Raw genomic sequence first — 19,939 nt, forward strand, 5'->3', positions numbered from 1 at the left:
ATGTCTCGTTATAGACTGCTACTTCGTTAACGCAGAGAACATACAGTACTACAGATCACTCTCAGTCCGATACCTCTCCATTCCCTCCGTCAGTCTCATCCTGTCTTCCTCTCCCTCATCTCACACAACCTTCATCCCTATACTTACCTTATCCCTCCGCCTCACTTTCGGTCTCCCTCTTGTTTCTTGCAGATTTCATAAACTGCCCAGAGACAATAAAAATGGCAACACGCTGGGGTATTGCGAGTGCTGGTAAGATTTCCAGTGACTTCTCCGCGGCCCTGAAGGTGTACCCGACCTCCCAGCATCGTGTAGTGGCGGTGGCAGCCAGAAATATTGATGACGCCAAGAAGTTTGCTGATAGATTTGGAATAGAGAAGGCTTACGGATCATATGCTGAGTTGGCCAAGGATCCAGAGATTGGTGAGTAAACTGGATGAGTATCTGCTAAACTGGTTAGGTATTTCGTATCGATGAATGAGAAACGTACTGAATATACACACATAAAGTAAATCTAAAACGAAATTACATCAGAAAACAATATTCTCTGAAATGCTTGACGCAAAGGCTTATTGCATTCTCAGGTATTATCAGTAGGCACTTTGAAGGGTAGGAGACCGAGTAATTATTGTTAATATTTTACATGACGGAGAATTTCTTGTGAGTTAGAACCACCTCATGTAACTCACGGCCTTTATCCCCAACTTCATTGCTTTACCAGTCGATCCCTGGCAGTCAACGTTATGATCTATCTATCTATCTATTGCCAGACGCCTCAATCCCGTTTGGGGTGGCCACAAACAAATCGCCTCCAAGTCGCCCTGTCCCCCGCCATTTCACTGCCTGCTCCCAACTCACACCCCCCTCTCTCATATACCTCTCCACCCCATCCCTCCATCTCATCCTTGGCCTCCCCCTCCCTCTTCCCCCCTCCACCTCACTCACATACACTCTCTTCGTCAGTCTTTCACCCTCCATCCTCTCCACATGGCCAAACCACCTCAGTGTGTTCCTCATAACGCTTCCTATCACATCCACATCCACACCACAACGCTCCTTTATATCCTCATTCGTCAGCCTGTCTCTCCACGTGACTCCACAGGCTCCTCTTAAATAACTCATTTCCACTGCTCTCACTCTTGACTTGTGTCCTTCCAACAATGTCCAAGCTTCACTTCCGTACGTTAGAGTTGGTATCACAATACTGTCATGTAGTAACTTTTTCACTTCCATGCTCACTTCCCTGTTTCTTATCACTGCTTTCAAGGAACCAGCAACCTTTCTTCCCTGCTGTACCCTTTCAAGCACTTCACCCTCCAAACCTCCATCCTTACTCATCACACTACCCAAATACTTAAACGTACTCACATTTTCCAATTCCTCACCATCCAACCTCACTGTACATTCACTAACTTCACCTCTCTCAAAGACCATTACTTTACTCTTCCCTACATTCACCTTTAGGTTCCGATTCTTACACACTCTCTCAAACTCATCTGCCAAACCTTGCAGCTCCCCTTCGTCTTCACTCAACAACACAGTATCATCTGCAAACAACAGTACAGGGAGTTTCCAAACACTATCCTTTCTCACCAGGGCCACTCCAACATCCACTACCCTACCTTGTACCTCTTTTATTACCCCATCCATGTACAGATTGAACAACCATGGAGACATGACACATCCCTGTTTCAAACCAACTCTCAAAGAGAAAAATTCACTTAGTTCACCATCCACACGCACTGCAGCCTTAGCACCATCGTACATACTCTTCACAGCATTCAACAACTTCCCATCTACTCCATATATTCTTAACACTTTCCACAATCCTTGTCTATCCACCCTGTCATATGCTTTCTCCAAATCCATGAGAGCCGCATACAACTTCTTTCCCTTCTCTAGAAACTTTTCCACTAAAGATCTAAGAATGAATATCTGATCTACACAACCTCTTCCCTTCCTAAAGCCTCCCTGTTCTTCTCCAACTAATTTCTCTGTTCTTTCTCTAACTCTGTCTATAAGTATCCTACCATACACTTTTCCTATTATACTAAGAAGACAATTGCCCCTATGATTACCACACACTTCTTTTTCCCCCTTTCCTTTGTACAAGGGAATAATTAAACCTGACTTCCAATCCTCCGGGACTCTACCTTCCTCCCAGGCCAATCTGCACATCTTCCATATCCATTCTACTACTATCTCTCCCCCATGCTTCAGCATTTCGCCACACACTCCATCAATTCCTGGGGCTTTCCCCGATTTAACATTCTTCATTGCTTCTACAACTTCTATCCTACTGATTTCTTCCTGTCTTCTCACCTCCCTCCTTCTCCCAGCCATTCCCCAGCCACTTATACTCGCATTACTTCCATCCTCTACGTTCAACAATTCCTTAAAGTGTTCTCTCCATCTGCTCACTTTTTCTCCCTTCTCCACTAGTAATCTACCATTTTTATCTTTCACTCCCCTGCTAACTTCACTTCCACCCTGTCTTACTCTTTTCACTTCTCTCCAGAATATTTTCTTACAGTCCCTCCACTTTACACTCAAATTCCTTCCAAATTCCTCATCCACTCTCTTCTTACTCTCTCTTACTAATCTTTTCACCTCTCTCTTCCTTTCCACATATAACTCTCTCTTCCGCCTCTCAACTTCTTCCACGCCCCTATTTCTCATCCATTCATTGTATGCTTTCTTCTTTTGTGCCACTGCCTGTTTCACCTCTTCGGTCCACCACGCTGTTCCTTGCACCCCCCTCCGTCTTCTCTTCCTTCCACACACCACATCACATGCTGCACATATTTCTTCTGTAAATATCCTACACACACCTTCCACGTCTCCCATCTGCTCCAATTCATATTTGCCCAATCGTTCCTCCACTTCTCTCTTATCTATCTATCTATCTATCTATTGCCAGACGCCTCAGTCCCGTTTGGGGTGGCCACAAACAAATCGCCTCCAAGTCGCCCTTTCCCCCGCCATTTCACTGCCCTGCTCCCAACTCACACCCCCCTCTCTCATATACCTCTCCACCCCATCTCTCCATCTCATCCTCGGCCTCCCCCTCCCTCTTTCCCCCTCCACCTCACTCACATACACTCTCTTCGTCAGTCGTTGACCCTCCATCCTCTCCACATGGCCAAACCACCTCAGTGTGTTCCTAATAACGCTTCCTATCACATCCACATCAACACCACAACGCTCCTTTATATCCTCATTCGTCAGCCTGTCTCTCCATGTGACTCCACAAGCTCCTCTTAAATAACTCATTTCCACGGCTCTCACTCTTGACTTGTGTCCTTCCAACAACGTCCAAGCTTCACTTCCGTACGTTAGAGTTGGTATCACAATACTGTCATGTAGTAACTTTTTCACTTCCATGCTCACTTCCCTGTTTCTTATCACTGCTTTCAAAGAACCAGCAACCTTTCTTCCCTGCTGTACCCTTTCAAGCACTTCACCCTCCAAACCTCCATCCTTACTCATCACACTACCCAAGTACTTAAACGTACTCACATTTTCCAATTCCTCACCATCCAACCTTGCTGTACATTCACTGACTTCACCTCTCTCAAAGACCATCACTTTACTCTTCCCTACATTCACCTTTAGATTCCGTTTCTTACACACTCTCTCAAACTCATCCACCAAGCCTTGCAGCTCCCGTTCGTCTTCACTCAACAACACGGTATCATCTGCAAACAATAGTACAGGGAGTTTCCAAACACTATCCTCTCTCACCAGGGCCACTCCAACATCCACTACCCTACCTTGTACCTCTTTTATTACCCCATCCATGTACAGATTGAACAACCATGGAGACATGACACATCCCTGTTTCAACCCAACTTTCAAAGAGAAAAATTCACTTAGTTCCCCATCCACACGCACTGCAGCCTTCGCACCATCGTACATACTCTTCACAGCATTCAACAGCTTCCCATCTATTCCATATATTCTTAACACTTTCCATAATCCTAGTCTATCCACCCTGTCATATGCTTTCTCCAAATCCATGAAAGCCGCATACAACTTCTTTCCCTTCTCTAGAAACTTTTCCACTAAAGATCTGAGAATGAATATCTGATCTACACAACCTCTTCCCTTCCTAAAGCCTCCTTGTTCTTCTCCAACTAATTTCTCTGTTCTTTCTCTAACTCTGTCAATAAGTATCCTACCATAAACTTTTCCTATTATACTAAGAAGACAAATGCCCCTATGATTACCACACACTTCTTTTTCCCCTTTTCCTTTGTACAAGGGAATAATTATACCTGACTTCCAATCCTCCGGGACTCTACCTTCCTCCCAGGCCAATCTGCACATCTTCCACATCCATTCTACTACTATTTCTCCCCCATGCTTCAGCATTTCACCACACACTCCATCAATTCCTGGGGCTTTCCCCGATTTAACTTTCTTCATTGCTTCCACAACTTCTATCCTACTGATTTCTTCCTGTATTCTCACCTCCCTCCTTCTTCCAGCCATTCCCCAGCCACTTATACTCGCATTACTTCCATCCTCCACGTTCAACAATTCCTTAAAGTGTTCTCTCCATCTGCTCACTTTTTCTCCCTTCTCCACTAGTAATCTACCATTTTTATCTTTCACTCCCCTGCTAACTTCACTTCCACCCTGTCTTACTCTTTTCACCTCTTTCCAGAACATTTTCTTACAGTCCCTCCACTTTACACTCAAATTCCTTCCAAATTCCTCATCCACTCTCTTCTTACTCTCTCTTACTAATCTTTTCACCTCTCTCTTTCTTTCTACATATAACTCTCTCTTCCGCCTCTCAGCTTCTTCCACGCCCCTATTTCTCATCCATTCATTGTATGCTTTCTTCTTTTGTGCCACAGCCCGTTTCACCTCTTCAGTCCACCACGCTGTTCTCTCTTATACTCTGCCTTTTTCTCATCCTCTTGTAACCTTTCCACTGTCCTTGTAACTACTCCTTCCTCTCGTCTTTCCCTTCTTCTTTTCTTCCATCTTACTTGGATCCTAATTCTGGCCACCACCAAGTAGTGGTCAGAAAGTCCACTCCCCCAACCTCTATACACTCTTGCATCCTTTACACATCTTCGCATCCTTTCATCCACACAAACATAATCAATCATTGCCTTCCTTTCATTCAGTTCACCACCCACCCTTCTCATCACTCGCCATGTATACCTGTGGATCATTTTATGCCTGAAGAGGGTATTGGCTATCACCAACCCCCTCCCAGCACAAATGTCCACTAACGCACTCCCATTCTCATCTATCTCAGCAGGCACACCCCACTCACCAACTATTCCATCCACCTTCACATTACCAACTTTACCATTCATATCACCAATCAAAAACACTCTCTCATTCCTTCCAAACTTTTCCATGCACACTTCCACATTTGTCCAGAACTCTTCTCTCACTCTTCTAGCACGATCTTGCGTTGGCGCATATACACACACAATCGCCCACATTTGTATTCCAACTTTCAACTTTACCCACATAATCCTTGACCCAACTGATCCATACTGTCTTATGCTCTTCTTCCATCTTTTGCTCACAACTATACACACTCCTTCCTTTGCCCTCTCATTCTCATCTACTCCTGCACATATACCCCATCCATACTCCCATTCTCTCACACTTTCTCCTCTCCATTTTGTTTCAGTTATTCCACATACATCCACTTTCGCACCCTCAAGCACCTGGACAATCTCTCTCTCTTTCACCTCATCATTCGCTCCTCTTACATTTCATGTTCTCATTACCAAGTCCTTTGTCCGGTCCTGGGTCGTCATCGTTTGGTCAGTCCTTGTCCGAGGCTTCTTGTTTGTTTTTTTTAGTTAGTTGTTTTCCGGGGAGGGGCACTAACCCTCCGCCAACCCTTTTAGTCGCCTTTTACGTCAAGCAGGGATACTGGGGGAGTATTCTTGAAAGCCCCCCTACCCCCAGGGGGTACTATCCTGTACTAAAGATGGTCCACTTCCATGTACGGTTATCAGAGTGTTACAGAATATCTGAAACATGTGTGAGAAATATCAGGAAGAGATGGGTTACTTATATACCGAAAATTCAGGGAAGTTACCATTAGACACCTTCTGCGTTAGAGGAGGCGTTGATGTGGCACAACCTTACTGAGTTCTTAAATGGGTTTATCAGCTTACTGCTGGTGAGAGGTGGATGAATGCACTGTGTTTATCTGAATTTCAGGAAGCACTCGACACAGTGCCACATGAGAGGCTGATCTGGAAATTAAAAAATATCGGTCGTATGAACGGTGATTTATTGAGATGGATGAGAAGTTATCCTACTGGCAGACAGATGCCAACTATGATTACAGATAATTTTTTATCATGGAGAGAATTAATAAACAGAGTGTCCCAGAAATCAGTACTGGACCTCATGATGTTCCTTATATATGTAAACGACATACCAAATGAAGTTCGAACATAAAGGAATACGTTTGGTAATGAAAAAAAAAAAATGAAAGTAGGTGGGGGCGCTCACCATCCACTCACTCAATGTAGTGCTGCTCTCTGGTGTCTGCCCTGTCCTCTCCTCCATCCTTCTTTCCTTCCATCTTCTTCTGCCTTTCTTTCCTTCATTCTTTCCTTGTCTTTCTGCCTGCAGGTGACTTTACACTCCCTTTTCTGTCTTTCATTCCTTCATTCTTTCCTCTTCCTTCTGCCTGTGGGTGACACTACACTGAGTGACAAGCCAAATGGTTTCTTGTACACCAGGAAACCATTTACTACGCTGGGTGGTAACCATATAACCAAATTTTGGCGCCTGGTGGTTAGTGGGTAATTATTGTGCTCCAGTTGAATTGAGTCGTTGAAGGTTTATATCCAAGGGGTGATTGGGGTTTATTGCTCACGTACTGCCACTCAGGGATGAGTGAGGTTGGTCACTCTCATCTTAAATGTCAGGATCAACTGCCTAGCCCCGGGCTTCTACGCTCCTCATGGGGCAACGTAGGATTGGATGATGGATGGATGAATGGTTATGGAAAGTTGTAAAGAAAATTGTTGGAGCCAGGTATGGAAGACTGAATTCAATGATAGTAAGTGCCAGGTGACTGAGATGGATGTAAAAAAGAGAAGACCTAAATGGGATTAAAAATGAGGATGGATGACACTGTCAAAACACCACGCGAGAAGGAATTCGGAATGATAATACAGCAGGGATTAATACCAAAGCAGGGTATAAATAAGGCTGGTGGTGGTGTGTATATAATCTTTTAATGAACATAAAATAAAGCACACACACAAATATATGAGTAAAGACATGTCTGAGTAAAATAGTAACGATATGGTAAGATCTACATTTGAATACATAAAAGTACTGTGGCCTCCCCACTTACAAAACCATAACAATAAACTAGATTAGATGAAAAGAATGGCTATTAAGATGATACCAAACATGAGGGAATTACAGTATGAAGAAAGATTACAAAGACTAAAGCTACCTACACTGCAAGAGAGAAGAGAAAGAGAGGACATGATATTGTTGTATAAGTAAACACAGGGTACAGATAAGATTGACAGAGATGATAATGTCATAGGGGATGATGGGAGAACAAGGGAAATTACATATAAATTTAGAATGCCAGTGTACTCTACTCAGTTTTTTTTTTTTTTTTTTTTTTTAATTGAGGCGAAGATGCACTTGACAGGTTGGCGATGATTGGCTGAATGCAATATGTCCGAATAACATTCACTAACCCATTTTACCCCCTCAGATGTATGTTGTCAATTAACAATGCTAATGAGTAAAGAGATTATGAAGTAATGTTGCATTCAGCCAATCATCACCAATCTGTCAAGTGCATCTTCGCCTCGATTAAAAAATAAAAAAATGGGTATAGGGTGATGTAAAAATACAGTTTCCAAAGAGAAGCTTAACAAAATGCAATCAGTTGGATAGTTTTAACACTTTAAGGAGTACAATATGAATTTAGCTAAAATCCTGTAAAGTAGAAATAGATTATTAGAAACGCGAATAAAGTCATACTTATCTAATTACTTTGGTGGGTACAGATGTGGTGTACATAGGCGCCATTCACCCACAACACCTGCCACTGGCCACCATGATGCTGGAGGCGGGCAAGCATGTCCTTTGTGAGAAACCTCTCTGTATGAATGTAAAACAGACCAAGCAGCTGTTACAAGTGGCTAAGGAGCAGAAGCGCTTCTTGATGGAGGTCAGTAGCTATCAGAATCTGTGTGTGTGTGTGTGTGTGTGTGTGTGTGTGTGTGTGTGTGTATAGGCACAACACAAATTTCCCGGCATCAAATTGTCTGGCACCTCCTTTAATTCGGAAAAAAATTGAGAGGTCACTTGTAATTCTCGCGTCCACCATAATAGTTTACCGGAAGGCCGAAGATGACGTTGAGCATAGTGTGTGCTCACATGGAATGGTTACACTCCATGTCTTGGTGGTGATCCCTGTATTATGTCTGATTCTTAGCATATTTTACTTATATTTAACTTTACCTGTTTCTTATAAGAAGGAACCGAAATCACTCAGAAACCAAATAAAGCATTACATGGGAATCAATGTTTACTGGTTCAAGGTTCACAATTTACATTCACTTTTTTGCCTAATTTCCGAAGATGACTGGACGAACTGGATCAACAATGTTTATCCAGATTCTGCTACTCTCGATTGTAAACCAGGCGAGCCTTCTCTCATATTTCTCCCAGATAACTTTGCAAGGCAGCATTATTTTTTTGGGTGTGAATACGAAATTCTCACAATTAGCCATTCCTAATCATCAGTTTTTGTTCTTGTGAAATAACACTTTTTCATAAAAATTTTCGTTCTTTTATGTAAGTTTACCCTTAAATACTATATTTTCAATTCAGTTTATTCTGAATAACTACCACAATCAAACAAAAAGCTTATGTCCATCGCTGACATCTAATGAGACATTTTATAAGTGAGTGTGATGTGCATAAAGCGTTATTACGTTTTAGGGTTGTTTCCGTGTGTAAGCCAGTTGCTACAAGGCACGCCGATACCATAGTAACCGACATGTAGCTACCCAGTGACCTACCGCACTATACTGTAGTCGTGGCGCACGACTCTGAGTTTGTCATTATCGTATCCTGGCAACCTACCATTCAAAAGTGCGTCCGATTTCGTATCATATTATACACGAATCATATTATAATGCACAAATATATTATATACGAATATTATTATACACGAACATATTATACACGAATCACATGCGTTTCATATTAAGACACGAAATCAGACGCACTTCTGACTGGTAAGTTGCCAGGGCACGATAATAACCTCAGAGTCGCGCGCCGGGACTATAGCCGCGCGGATCTTTACGTATATTTTCACACACCTGTCTGGTCGGAATGGTGTATTAACAGGTGCCTGAGGGGATTCAACATAGTAAGACATTCTCTTTATACTAAAAGCAAAAACAAAAAGCAGGATAAGGTAGAATTGTAAAAAAAAAAAAAAAAAGTCCATTCCGTGTGGAAAATTGTGTGAAACATGGGGTAATGATTCGTCAATGTAGGGAAAATGAAGAAGCAAAAAAAAAAAAAAAAGTTCAATGCAGACAGTGATTCGGCGAAGCAAATGAGCAACAGAAAACTTTGATAGATGGTGGGAGTACTGAGCTTGATCGAGTGATGATGGGATGGTTACGATAGCGTTGGAGAGTGGACTTGTCGGGCATCATGATAATGAACCAGATTCAGTTGTCCCATAGACAATTTAATTTAGAATATTAGTCCGATTACGCTGAAACACTGTGGGCCAGATGTGTAGTGTTGAATTATTATTCGTGACCTCCGTTAGTCACTGTTGCATTATTATAACATTTGTGACCTCGGCTAGTTCAACAGATCGATTCATCCGACATGGCTCTAGAACCAAGGTGCCAGAAAAATCGTTGTTGTTCATATATATATATATATATATATATATATATATATATATATATATATATATATATATGGAGCCTCTGTGGTACAGTGGTACAGTGTGTGTTTCGTACACGGGTGAACCAGGGTTCGCGCCCTGCCAGGGTAATAAACTTTGGGAGTGTTTACCCAGCCACTTACTGCATTGGCGGACACAAGGGGTGCTGTGGTTAAACCAGTGTCGCTTACTCTAAAGTATGCTTGCTCCCAGTCGGCTTGCGCGGGCCGATTACACTTGGTTTACAGACTACACACACATCCAAAGCCACTGCAACACTACAATTACACTTACAAGCACTTCTCACCCTACATACAATCTCTACCAGACAGCCTAAGCCACTTGGTGGAGATACATTGGCTGTAGTCTATCGTCACGACTTCGGTCGGGATAGGCCGGTCTTGCAGTGGTTACTCAAACTGATGATGATGATGATATACTGTATATATATACAGTGTGTTTGTATGTGTGTATATATATATATATATATTCAGAGCTTGGCGCGCGCGAGCGTGTGTTTGTATGTGTGTGTGTGTGTGTGTGTGTATGTTTATTATATATAATTTTATGTAGTCTCATTTGGTTATTTTTGTTTGTTGTATAATAATTCTTGAAGTCTTGTGGCCATTGTTTCAATATTTACCTTGCTCAAGCTCATAACGATGGAAGGCCTTCCTTGAAGCTCAAAAAAATCGTCTAACAGGTATAAAAAATACAATAAAAGGACGTCATTCTACCAAAATCTTAAACATAAGCACGATGACACATTAGTATTGATTTATACTCGCATTAATTTCCACTCACTCACAGAAGAGAAAGAGAGCCTGTTATTAATGCCTGTCAACTTCACTGGTTACCGAATCGCAGCTCACTCTTGGTTGCGGTAATCGAATTTACAAAACGGTCCCCAGTTATGCTACTGAATGAACAGGGACAAGGGAGACAGAAATTTTGTCTTGGAATCAGCAATTAATGTGGTATCAGTGTGCTAACATATGCATGGAAATTAATCATACTTAAAGTACTGACATCAAGCACTTTATTTTTATTTTTCAGTAATTATTTTCTCGTGTTTACTATTCATTAGGCAGGGTGCGCGGCTGAAAATTATTCAAGGATTTTTGTGTCAGGGCTAAACGTTGAAAAGGAAGGCTAAAATGATTTGAATTATTCAGGTCCGGACGCGGACTGCGTAAATTACTGCATATTTCGACCTGTTCACCAAGTACCGTACCCTCAGCAATTTGAGATGCAAAGTAACAAAAAGAATAATTACCCATAAACTCCACGAAATACGAGGTATTTCCATACATATCTTTCGGTATGTCTAGTAATTCATTACTATACCATATTGTTGTGGCCTCAGGCTTATCTGGACGTGAACCTGGCAGAAACTGCCCTCTTTCTGCTGTCCACCATTCTTCTTTTCGGGCATAGAGAGTTGAGGGAAGTTTGTATTACCTTTTGGTGGAACATCCCAGTCATAATAGTGCTACCATGTGAAGCTGTCCCTCTCCAGCACGTGGTACCATATTGCTTTACTTCACTGAGCAGCACAGTAGAAAATACTTAATGATTTAGTATATTACACCTTAACATTCTCGTTTGTCAAGTATTTTGTTCCAGTACCGACATAGTTTCTACCAGTACAGTATCTTACAAAATGCATCGCCAAAGAGGAATGATAATGAAATCTCCAGATCCACTTAGACTAAGACTGTTTCTCTCTGCAGGGTGCTTGGCCACGTTTTTTCCCCGCTTATAAAGAGGTGCACCGCAGGATCAAGGCTGGGGAGATTGGAGACGTGCGGCATGTCCTAGCTAATTTCGGCAGGGATCTCATGCACATCCCTAAAGTCGTGTGAGTACAGCAACCATTGTTATCCGTACAACGTAATCAGTTTGCTGTTGTCCGTGGCCCGCTTTCTAGTCTGGTTAAATTGTGCAGTGTCATATTAGTATTCTCTCCTATTCTGTTTGACAGCGCATAATAATGATGATATATAGTGCAAAAGGGTACAAATGAAGCACCATATTCAAAATACGTCGGCAAGGAACCAGTGCGAGAAAGCCTTCTAAGCTCACAAGAATACGGCCCAATGTCTAAGGCTGCTTTGTAGTCCATTGGATAATTGTAAAGTGACGAGAGTCAAATAAATCGCCATTTCATCAGTGAAGCTCCTCAAGGACAGTGTCCAGCAAATTTCTCGCCCACTGCTTTTTGCAATAAATCCGAATTATCACCAAGCAGCATTGCCACAATAGACTTAATGACCTTACTTTCCATCGATCTGTTATAATGGACCTTTAATGTGCGCAATGAATGTTGAACATAAGACTGCTGAACACGTGGCTGTGAGACTGCTGTGGCTTGAAAGTGAGAAGTAGAAATGGGGTCACCAAGCAATGTGCGTGCAGTGTGGTTTGTGATGAAGATAAAGGATAATGCGATTCATGAAATATGTGGCGTAGGAAATTCTGGGGACATCAGATTGTGCTTAGAAGATATAAGGATGATGGAGAGTTTAGCTGAAAACAGAATAACGAAAATGGTTTGCCTAGACGAGTCTGAAGGTGGAAGAAGCTTGGTAGATCATGACGGTAGCTAGATTTGGTAAATGATTTTGCGATCAAGAGAGGTATGCAAGTTGATGAAGTTCTGGAAATGTCAGCGGATCCGACTGATTCAGAGAATTTGTATGGAGGAGTGCATAACAAGAGTGTACCACCATTACATTTGCACGGTGAGGTGGGAGTCGTCGGACTGATTCTGTCTGGTGGGTCATGTGAAGCGCATGAATGTAGATATTTATGTCTGACTCAGAAGACTTGAATGGTAATAGAATGGGAGTATGGCCCATTTAAAGTGTATGCTGTTAGCTCTTCTTCCATTATATTATTTTTTCTACCTTATGATCCCTTCCACACCCCTTCATTGTGTGGGAAAAAGATGTTGCGATGATAATAATAATAATAATAATAATAATAATAATAATAATAATAATAATAATCCATCCATCCATCATCCAATCCTACGTCTCCACATAGAGGAGTGTAGGAACTCGGGGCTAGGCAAGTTGGTCCCGACATTTAAGATGAGAGTGACCAGCCTCACTCATCCCTGAGTGGCATTACGTGAGCAATAAACCCCAACCATCCCTTGAATATAAACCTGAACAGGCTCAATCCGATTGGAACACCTTAATTACCCACTAAACAAGCAGGCGCCATAACTTGGTTATATGGTTACCACCCAGCGTAGTAAATGGTTGCCTAGTGTACAGGAAACCATTTGGCGTGTCACTCAGTGTAGTCATCCATAGACAGAAGGAAGAGGAAAGAATGAAAGAAAGACAGAAGAGGGAGAGTAGTCACAACAATAATAATAATGATAATAATAATAATAATAATAATAATAATAATGGTTATTATTATTATTATTATTATTATTACAACAATAATAATAATAACGACAGTAATAAGAATAATAGAAAACTGAACAAGGGAGAAAACGCACAGAAAAAAAAAAAAAAAAAAAAAAACGATTGTACAGAAGAATAACTTCATGGCAGTCACAGGAAAATTCATTCCTGATGTAGATTACTGGAAAGCTGTTTACCATTCACTATAATTTATAGAATAACTTAGCTTATGCTCAAACTCTCTGAGCACAGCTTCACAAAACAAGACAAGAGGGAGCTGACGCCTATAACAGTCATGAATGTTGCCTGTACAGCTCTTATGACTTATGTTTCTTTTTTTTTTTTTTTTTTGGTTATATTCAAAGGATTTTATTCAGTTTCAGAGAGAATTTTCGAGCTTTTGGGGTTACATGTAGCATGTATTTACCCATTTAATATGAGAGATGTTTCCTAAGTTAAGTGCAGAACTGTGGAGTTACTCATAAACATATTTAAACGCCCTCAAATTCAAGAGGTTATGGGTAGCAAGTGCAGAAGATAATTCATTTTCTAATTATCAGCATAAATAAATTTCGTTTCCTTTAGTGTGAAACATGAAACAAGTGGAGATTTCTGTACGTTGCCACGCCACCTTCCCCACATCAGTACATGTCGAAGTAGCTCACCACAAGGAAACAAATATTCAAGCATTATCTATATTCTTTTCCCTCTATATTGGCCAAAAATTAACACCTCTCCATCTTGGATGCTGAGCTGTAACAGTAAATGAACACAATAGCATAATGTATGTCACGAAGTTCTACAGAAAGGATATAAATTGTTAGCAATACCTTATCCTGCAACTGAGCTACATGCAACAAGCAACAAAAGGATGAAAATCTGGGCCAAGATAAGGTAAAACAACACCAGTAAATCACCCCATCCCAGTGTTCTTCCAGAGCAGTCTCATTGTTGCTAAACATCTTCATCACAACACGTCTACTGCAGACTCTTCTATATCACTCCAAGTCGCATACAGTCGTGCAGTTTTCTGATTTTTCATTCCATCTCGTTTGTGTTGAAGTGTAAATGTACAGAAGAGATTTATCTTTCCTTTCAGAGAGAAAGAAATGGGTGGAGGAGCTACCTTGGACATAGGATTCTACCCCATTCAATTTGCCTCCTTCATCATGGGAGCAGAAAAGCCACTGAAGATCATAGCAGGAGGTCAAATGACTCCAGGGGTCAGTAAGAGTCACTGGGGTAATTGGTCGCTTACCATGTTATGCTTAAGGGTCACATCTAAATGCCTTTGGAGATTACGTAACACTAACTCAGCGATTCATTTTGTACATTCCACTTGAATATCCTCTTGTATGTTATAGATGCATTGTAAGTCGAGATTTTAATAATACATAGAAAATACAAGTGAATGTTAATGGCCAGTATGCAAAATAAATCGCTAAACAAGAGGTGATACGAAACCTCCCGTTTCTCTCTGCATATGACCCTGTATCTTTAATCACTAGAGGAGGGTAAGCCTCTAATCCAGGACGGTCATTAGTGAAACGCCAGGAGTTGTTGCCAGTCAGCCCTTGAGGCTCTGCCCAGAACTGCCTTTGTCATTGAATTATAGTCTATCTGATTGACCTATGCAGCTGAGATGCATGGGCCGAGTAGGGTGTGTTTGAATCGCGGCTGCTGATTACACCTCTTTTATTTTAACACACTTATATTTACATTTTTAAACTGCCTTCAATACAAGCTGCCAGATTAAATATGGAATAATTTCCGAAGCTGAAGAGGTAAAGATTTAAAAGTTTACTGTAATCAAAGAAGATTAAAGTTGATTATAAAGTTTCATAAAACGATAAGTGACGTTTGAAATAAATTTATTCACCCACGGTGTACATCCAGGTCCGCATGTTGCACTACAGCCACGCACTGTGTACACGTACGTCCGCATGTTGCGCTATAATATCCACCCACGGTGTACACGTACGTCCGCATGTTGCACAGCAATACATGCCACCATTAACTTCAGTGACATCATCGGCGGCCAGTTAGCAGCCACATATCAAACACACTCTACTTGCCGCATAATCTCAGGTGCACAGGTCAATAAAATAGACTATAGTGAGTGATGATTTTCGAGATACGTCAGCCAGGCCTGCATCCAACCCCTGAACCCGCCATCTTCACTCCAAACAGCCGTTATTGTTGTACTGTGAGACTCCTTGTGTCTCGTGTTTTTAAATTGCCTTTTGAAGCCTTCCTTGAGCCTCCACACACACACACACACACACACACACACCTCCACATTACATTTCTTACACCGCTCGCTGGCTCAGTGGTAACGTTCTCGCTTGCCGTCTGGTAGACGCGAGTTCGCGCCTCGCTCAGGTTGCGAAAAGTTTCACTGACGAAGTGGGTGGTTACTGTCCCTCTGGAGCAAGGGGACGGGTTTGTGCGTGTGTGAAGGTCACAGCCTTGCCTTTAGATTGGACTATATGAGCTCTCAGCTCCCTTCCGGGAGGGTAAAGCTGACGATCACGACCATCAAGTGGTCCTAACCGACCCGGTGAATTACATGTGTGTGTGTGTGTGTGTGTGTGCTTAATTAAATATATCAGTATTTTTACGTCAGTAATAAGAGAGATGACCAAGAGAAGAAAATCAGATCTCGGCTATATTAAACACTGCTTGAGGAACACCTTCAAATTAAGAGCTTCATTAGGCAGGTTGTAGGGTTGGTGACAAGTAGTGCGGGAATGGAGGTGGTGGAGGAATTTACTGCGCCTCTCCTCGTCCTTTTTCCAGCCTGTCACGTATGAAACTAATATTTTCGAGTGGCTTAGTCGTGTTTTACGGAGAATCCGGCTGAAGTAGCTTCATTGCTTCAGTCAGATTATGATCAACCTACATCTTCCATTGTACAGTACCGTTACCTATAACACTGTCCGACCAGACACGTTCTTTCTTTGTCACGTGCATCAGAAATTAGACGTAAGATCTTGCGACATGCCTTCCCCTTCGTGATTTAAGTCCCTTGTTTAGGCTACGGCTGTCTCTTCATATTGTATCTCATTTTATAGTTCGTCTGATTCGACGCTTTTTTAACTAGTAGACTATATTGCGACTTTTTTCTTTTTCTTTTTTTAAATTCGGTAACATACTACTCCCTTTTAAAGCTACATCAATTCTATCCACTTCGAGAAACTCCCTGAATTGCATAAAACAATCTGTTGAAAGCAAGATAAACATACAATACGGCATCGGAGCGAATGGTTAATGATTTGTGTCTGGTTCCGTCAATCTGGAAACCACATAGGATTCAATTCAAATTTAACCCAGTTCTTGTATGGATGCCCAGTTCATTTACTAGTAACCTTGGTATCATTGTGTCCAGGCAAAGAGCATAATGCGGAAACCATACTGTGAATAATAATTGCAGTGTGTCCTCGCTCAATGCCTCCACCTACAGTAATTATAAAGAAAAACGTTTACTCTCAAAACAGAACTCTTGTGATAACGATAGCATAATAAACTCCTTCACTGCGATGATATATTTGTAGGTGTAACCGTTTTAACCCGAGACAGTTTTGCGGAACATTGGAAGGATCTACTGTATATTAGTCATCTTCAGTTGCAATTTATCCCGCTTCACCTGGGGGTCGCTGTGCCTATTCCATTCCGCTCTTTCCATCAGCATGTTTGCCGTTAGGTTCCTTCCCGTCATGTCTCCCTCATTGCGTTCTCCTCATCTCATTTATAATCTTTCCCTCTTTCTTCTTCATGGCAGCACCATCTCCATCGCTTCCCGCTCAAAATATGCTGCATCTTAGCATAATAAAGCCAAACCACTGTAACCTCTCCTGAACTTTCTTTGACACCCCTATTACCTCCATGTTTCCTCTTACAAGGTCACTGATAATTCTACCTTCCCTGGTGATCCCAGCGATCATTCTCAGCATCATCATCAGCGCTACACTCATCCTCATTTCCCAGTCCTGCGTTGGCCATGTTTCAGCATTATACACCATCATTGTCTCCCCATCACTTTGTACTCTTAACTCATTAACTTTATATATATTCATTCTTTTGTCACACAGGACCTCAGATACTCCCCACTTCATTAATCTTGCCTGTATTTTGTGACATTTCCGCACCCATCTAAATCTGCTTCCTCTGCCTCCGATCCTAGATATCTCTCCACACTATTTACAGTTTCATCCTGTTTGTTTACTTCATCCCCTTACCTCTCTACAGTACGTTGGAGAAGCTCCGTCTTTACGCTACTAATCATAAATCATCTGCTTTCCAAGCTTTTTTCTACCCCTCCAGCATGTCTTCCATCTCTGCTCTTCTCTCAGCAAGCAGTACCACATTGTCAGCAAGCAGCATATTCCGTGGTACCATTCGTCTCACATGCTCTATCACCACATTAATGACATTTGATATGCGAGGACTGGAATTCGACCCCAGATGTACTCCCACCTTGCCTTCGAATTCCTCAGTTTGGGCTACACCCCACATCATATCTTTGTCCGAGCTCCCCCATGCTTATCCTGCATTAGCCTTACCTATTTCTCCGGGACCTTCTCTTTCTCAAGCACCTCCATACCTCCTGACTTGAAACTCTATCATATGCCTTTTCCAAATCTACTACCATAACACTACATGGATCTCTTTCTACCATACCCTACATTTCTCCATCATTTATCTCAGTGCAAAAATTAAAATTTTGTTCCGTTGCCAAGCATAAACTTAAACTACACCTACCCAATACGTCCTTCCTCACTCAGCCTTCTATTCCGTGACCCTTTCCCACATTGTCATTGTATGTCCCAGCTCTTTAATTCAATGTAGTTCGTATACTCCTGAACTTGTTATTCTGCACCGTATATAATTATAAGTACCAGTGTGCTCGACCTCATTTGACCCGCCAAATAAAATAGGGCATTGAATGAAAAGTACGTCATCGGACTGAAGGAGTTTAAGCAAATGGTTGTTCTGGGCATGTCTGTGACCAGCTGACTATAAACCATGAGAGCTAACTGTGACTATAATGGCAAGGCGATGCTAATGTTTTGCCATGTGTTTACTGTTGGATCATTTAGCGAAACTGTTATGCAAAATAAATAGTCTTGTCGAAGTGTTGGTGTTTTAGGGTGTGGACGAGTTAGTTGGAGCCACCGTGTTGTATTAATAAAACCGTTGGTGTTTCCAGGGTTGGACGAATAGTTACTGATGCAGCGTGTGGACGAGACAGCTGGAGCCACCCTGCCACGAGTATGATAATGAATGTATTGTTGTTGCAGGGTGCTGACAGGCCAACGAGAGCCACCTTCCTGTATTAATAAATGTATTGGTGATATAGAGTGTGAACGAGTAATGAGTTTGTTAGTGTTTTTGAACGTGGGCGAATTTACTAGAGTCATCTAGTGATATTGATAAATGTGTTGGTGTTGTAAGGTGTGACCTAGTAATGACTGTATTAGTGTTGCAGGGTGTGAACGAGTAATAATGTGCTGGTGTTGCTGGGTGTGGAGGAGCACTGAATGTGTTAGTGTTGCAGGATGTGAACGAGAAATGACGGTCTTGGTGTTGCAGGGCGTGGACGAGTCACTTGGAGCCACCTTGCTGTATTCCGGGGGCAGAATCGCCACTCTTGCCGCCTCCATCAGATCCGACCTTCCCTCAGAGGCTTTTGTGGTCGGCAGTAAAGGCACGATCAAGGTGAGACTGCCATAGGAGGAGGAGGAGGAGGGAAGGAGGTAGGATTGGGATGAGGAGAAAGAAAAGAAAAAAGAAGAGGGCAGTAGGAAGGAAGAAATGAAGAGGAGGGGAGGGAGAGATAAAAGGAGGGGATGCAAGAGAAAGGAGATGAGAAGGGGAAAAATATGGGAAATGAGACGGCTAGCAGTGTACGAAGGGAAAAGAGGAGGAAAAGGAGAGAAGAAATGAAATGAGGGAACGGGTGCATGGGAATGTAGGAATGAAAAAAAGAAGAGAAAGAAGGGAGGAGAGGATGTGAACCGTGTGCGCTAGAAAGAAATAAGTGAACGGAGAAAAGAAATGAAGGGAAGGAGCTGGGAGAGTAAGGAAAAAAAAAAAGGAAAAAAGAGAAAGAATAGAAGGGGCGAGTGCAGACAACCATGTGCAGGGAAAACAATGCCGAAAACAAATTGGGGAGAGCATGTATGAAAAATTAATGATGCGGAGATGAACAGAGGTAATTCAAAAGTGGACAAAGGAATATATTAAACAAACAACCAGAGCGAATTAAAATGTAGAATGAAAACCAAATAAATGAAGGAAATCAACTTGGAAAACTGTAAGGAAGATTATAAAACCATAGTTCTGGAAGCAACATAGGAAATAGAAATACTGCTAGATGATCATATGTGGAGCAGAGTAACTGTGACTGGCGATATTCGTTTTTTTATTGCTGTTTATTCCCTAGTTCTGGTGCAGAATATACTCGTAACAATAGTGTACTTTTAGGTAGTTTCCAGAACACATTTTCGTTATCAGTACCATATTAAAGACCCTCCTGTGACAGTTCAGCATTTAAGATGGAGAGAGGTCCGTT

The 19,939-nt window shown here is 41.9% G+C and overlaps 1 protein-coding gene across 1 annotated transcript in view; it reads left to right on the plus strand.

The window, feature by feature from the left end:
• The first annotated feature begins 221 nt into the window (after positions 1-221).
• Positions 222-19,939, plus strand: part of LOC145398445 (trans-1,2-dihydrobenzene-1,2-diol dehydrogenase-like) — a 39,152-nt gene continuing 19,434 nt past the window's right edge. Inside the window, exons 1-5 of the mRNA XM_080271328.1 lie at positions 222-423; positions 8,034-8,197; positions 11,677-11,804; positions 14,465-14,588; positions 18,958-19,083. Coding sequence (XP_080127454.1) covers positions 222-423; positions 8,034-8,197; positions 11,677-11,804; positions 14,465-14,588; positions 18,958-19,083 — 744 coding nt within the window. The remainder of the gene's footprint in view (positions 424-8,033; positions 8,198-11,676; positions 11,805-14,464; positions 14,589-18,957; positions 19,084-19,939) is intronic.

Source organism: Coenobita brevimanus, chromosome 5 (genome assembly GCF_032717465.1).
Source record: "Coenobita brevimanus isolate Jiangsu-jjx chromosome 5, ASM3271746v2, whole genome shotgun sequence".
Taxonomy (NCBI): Eukaryota; Metazoa; Arthropoda; class Malacostraca; order Decapoda; family Coenobitidae; genus Coenobita; species Coenobita brevimanus.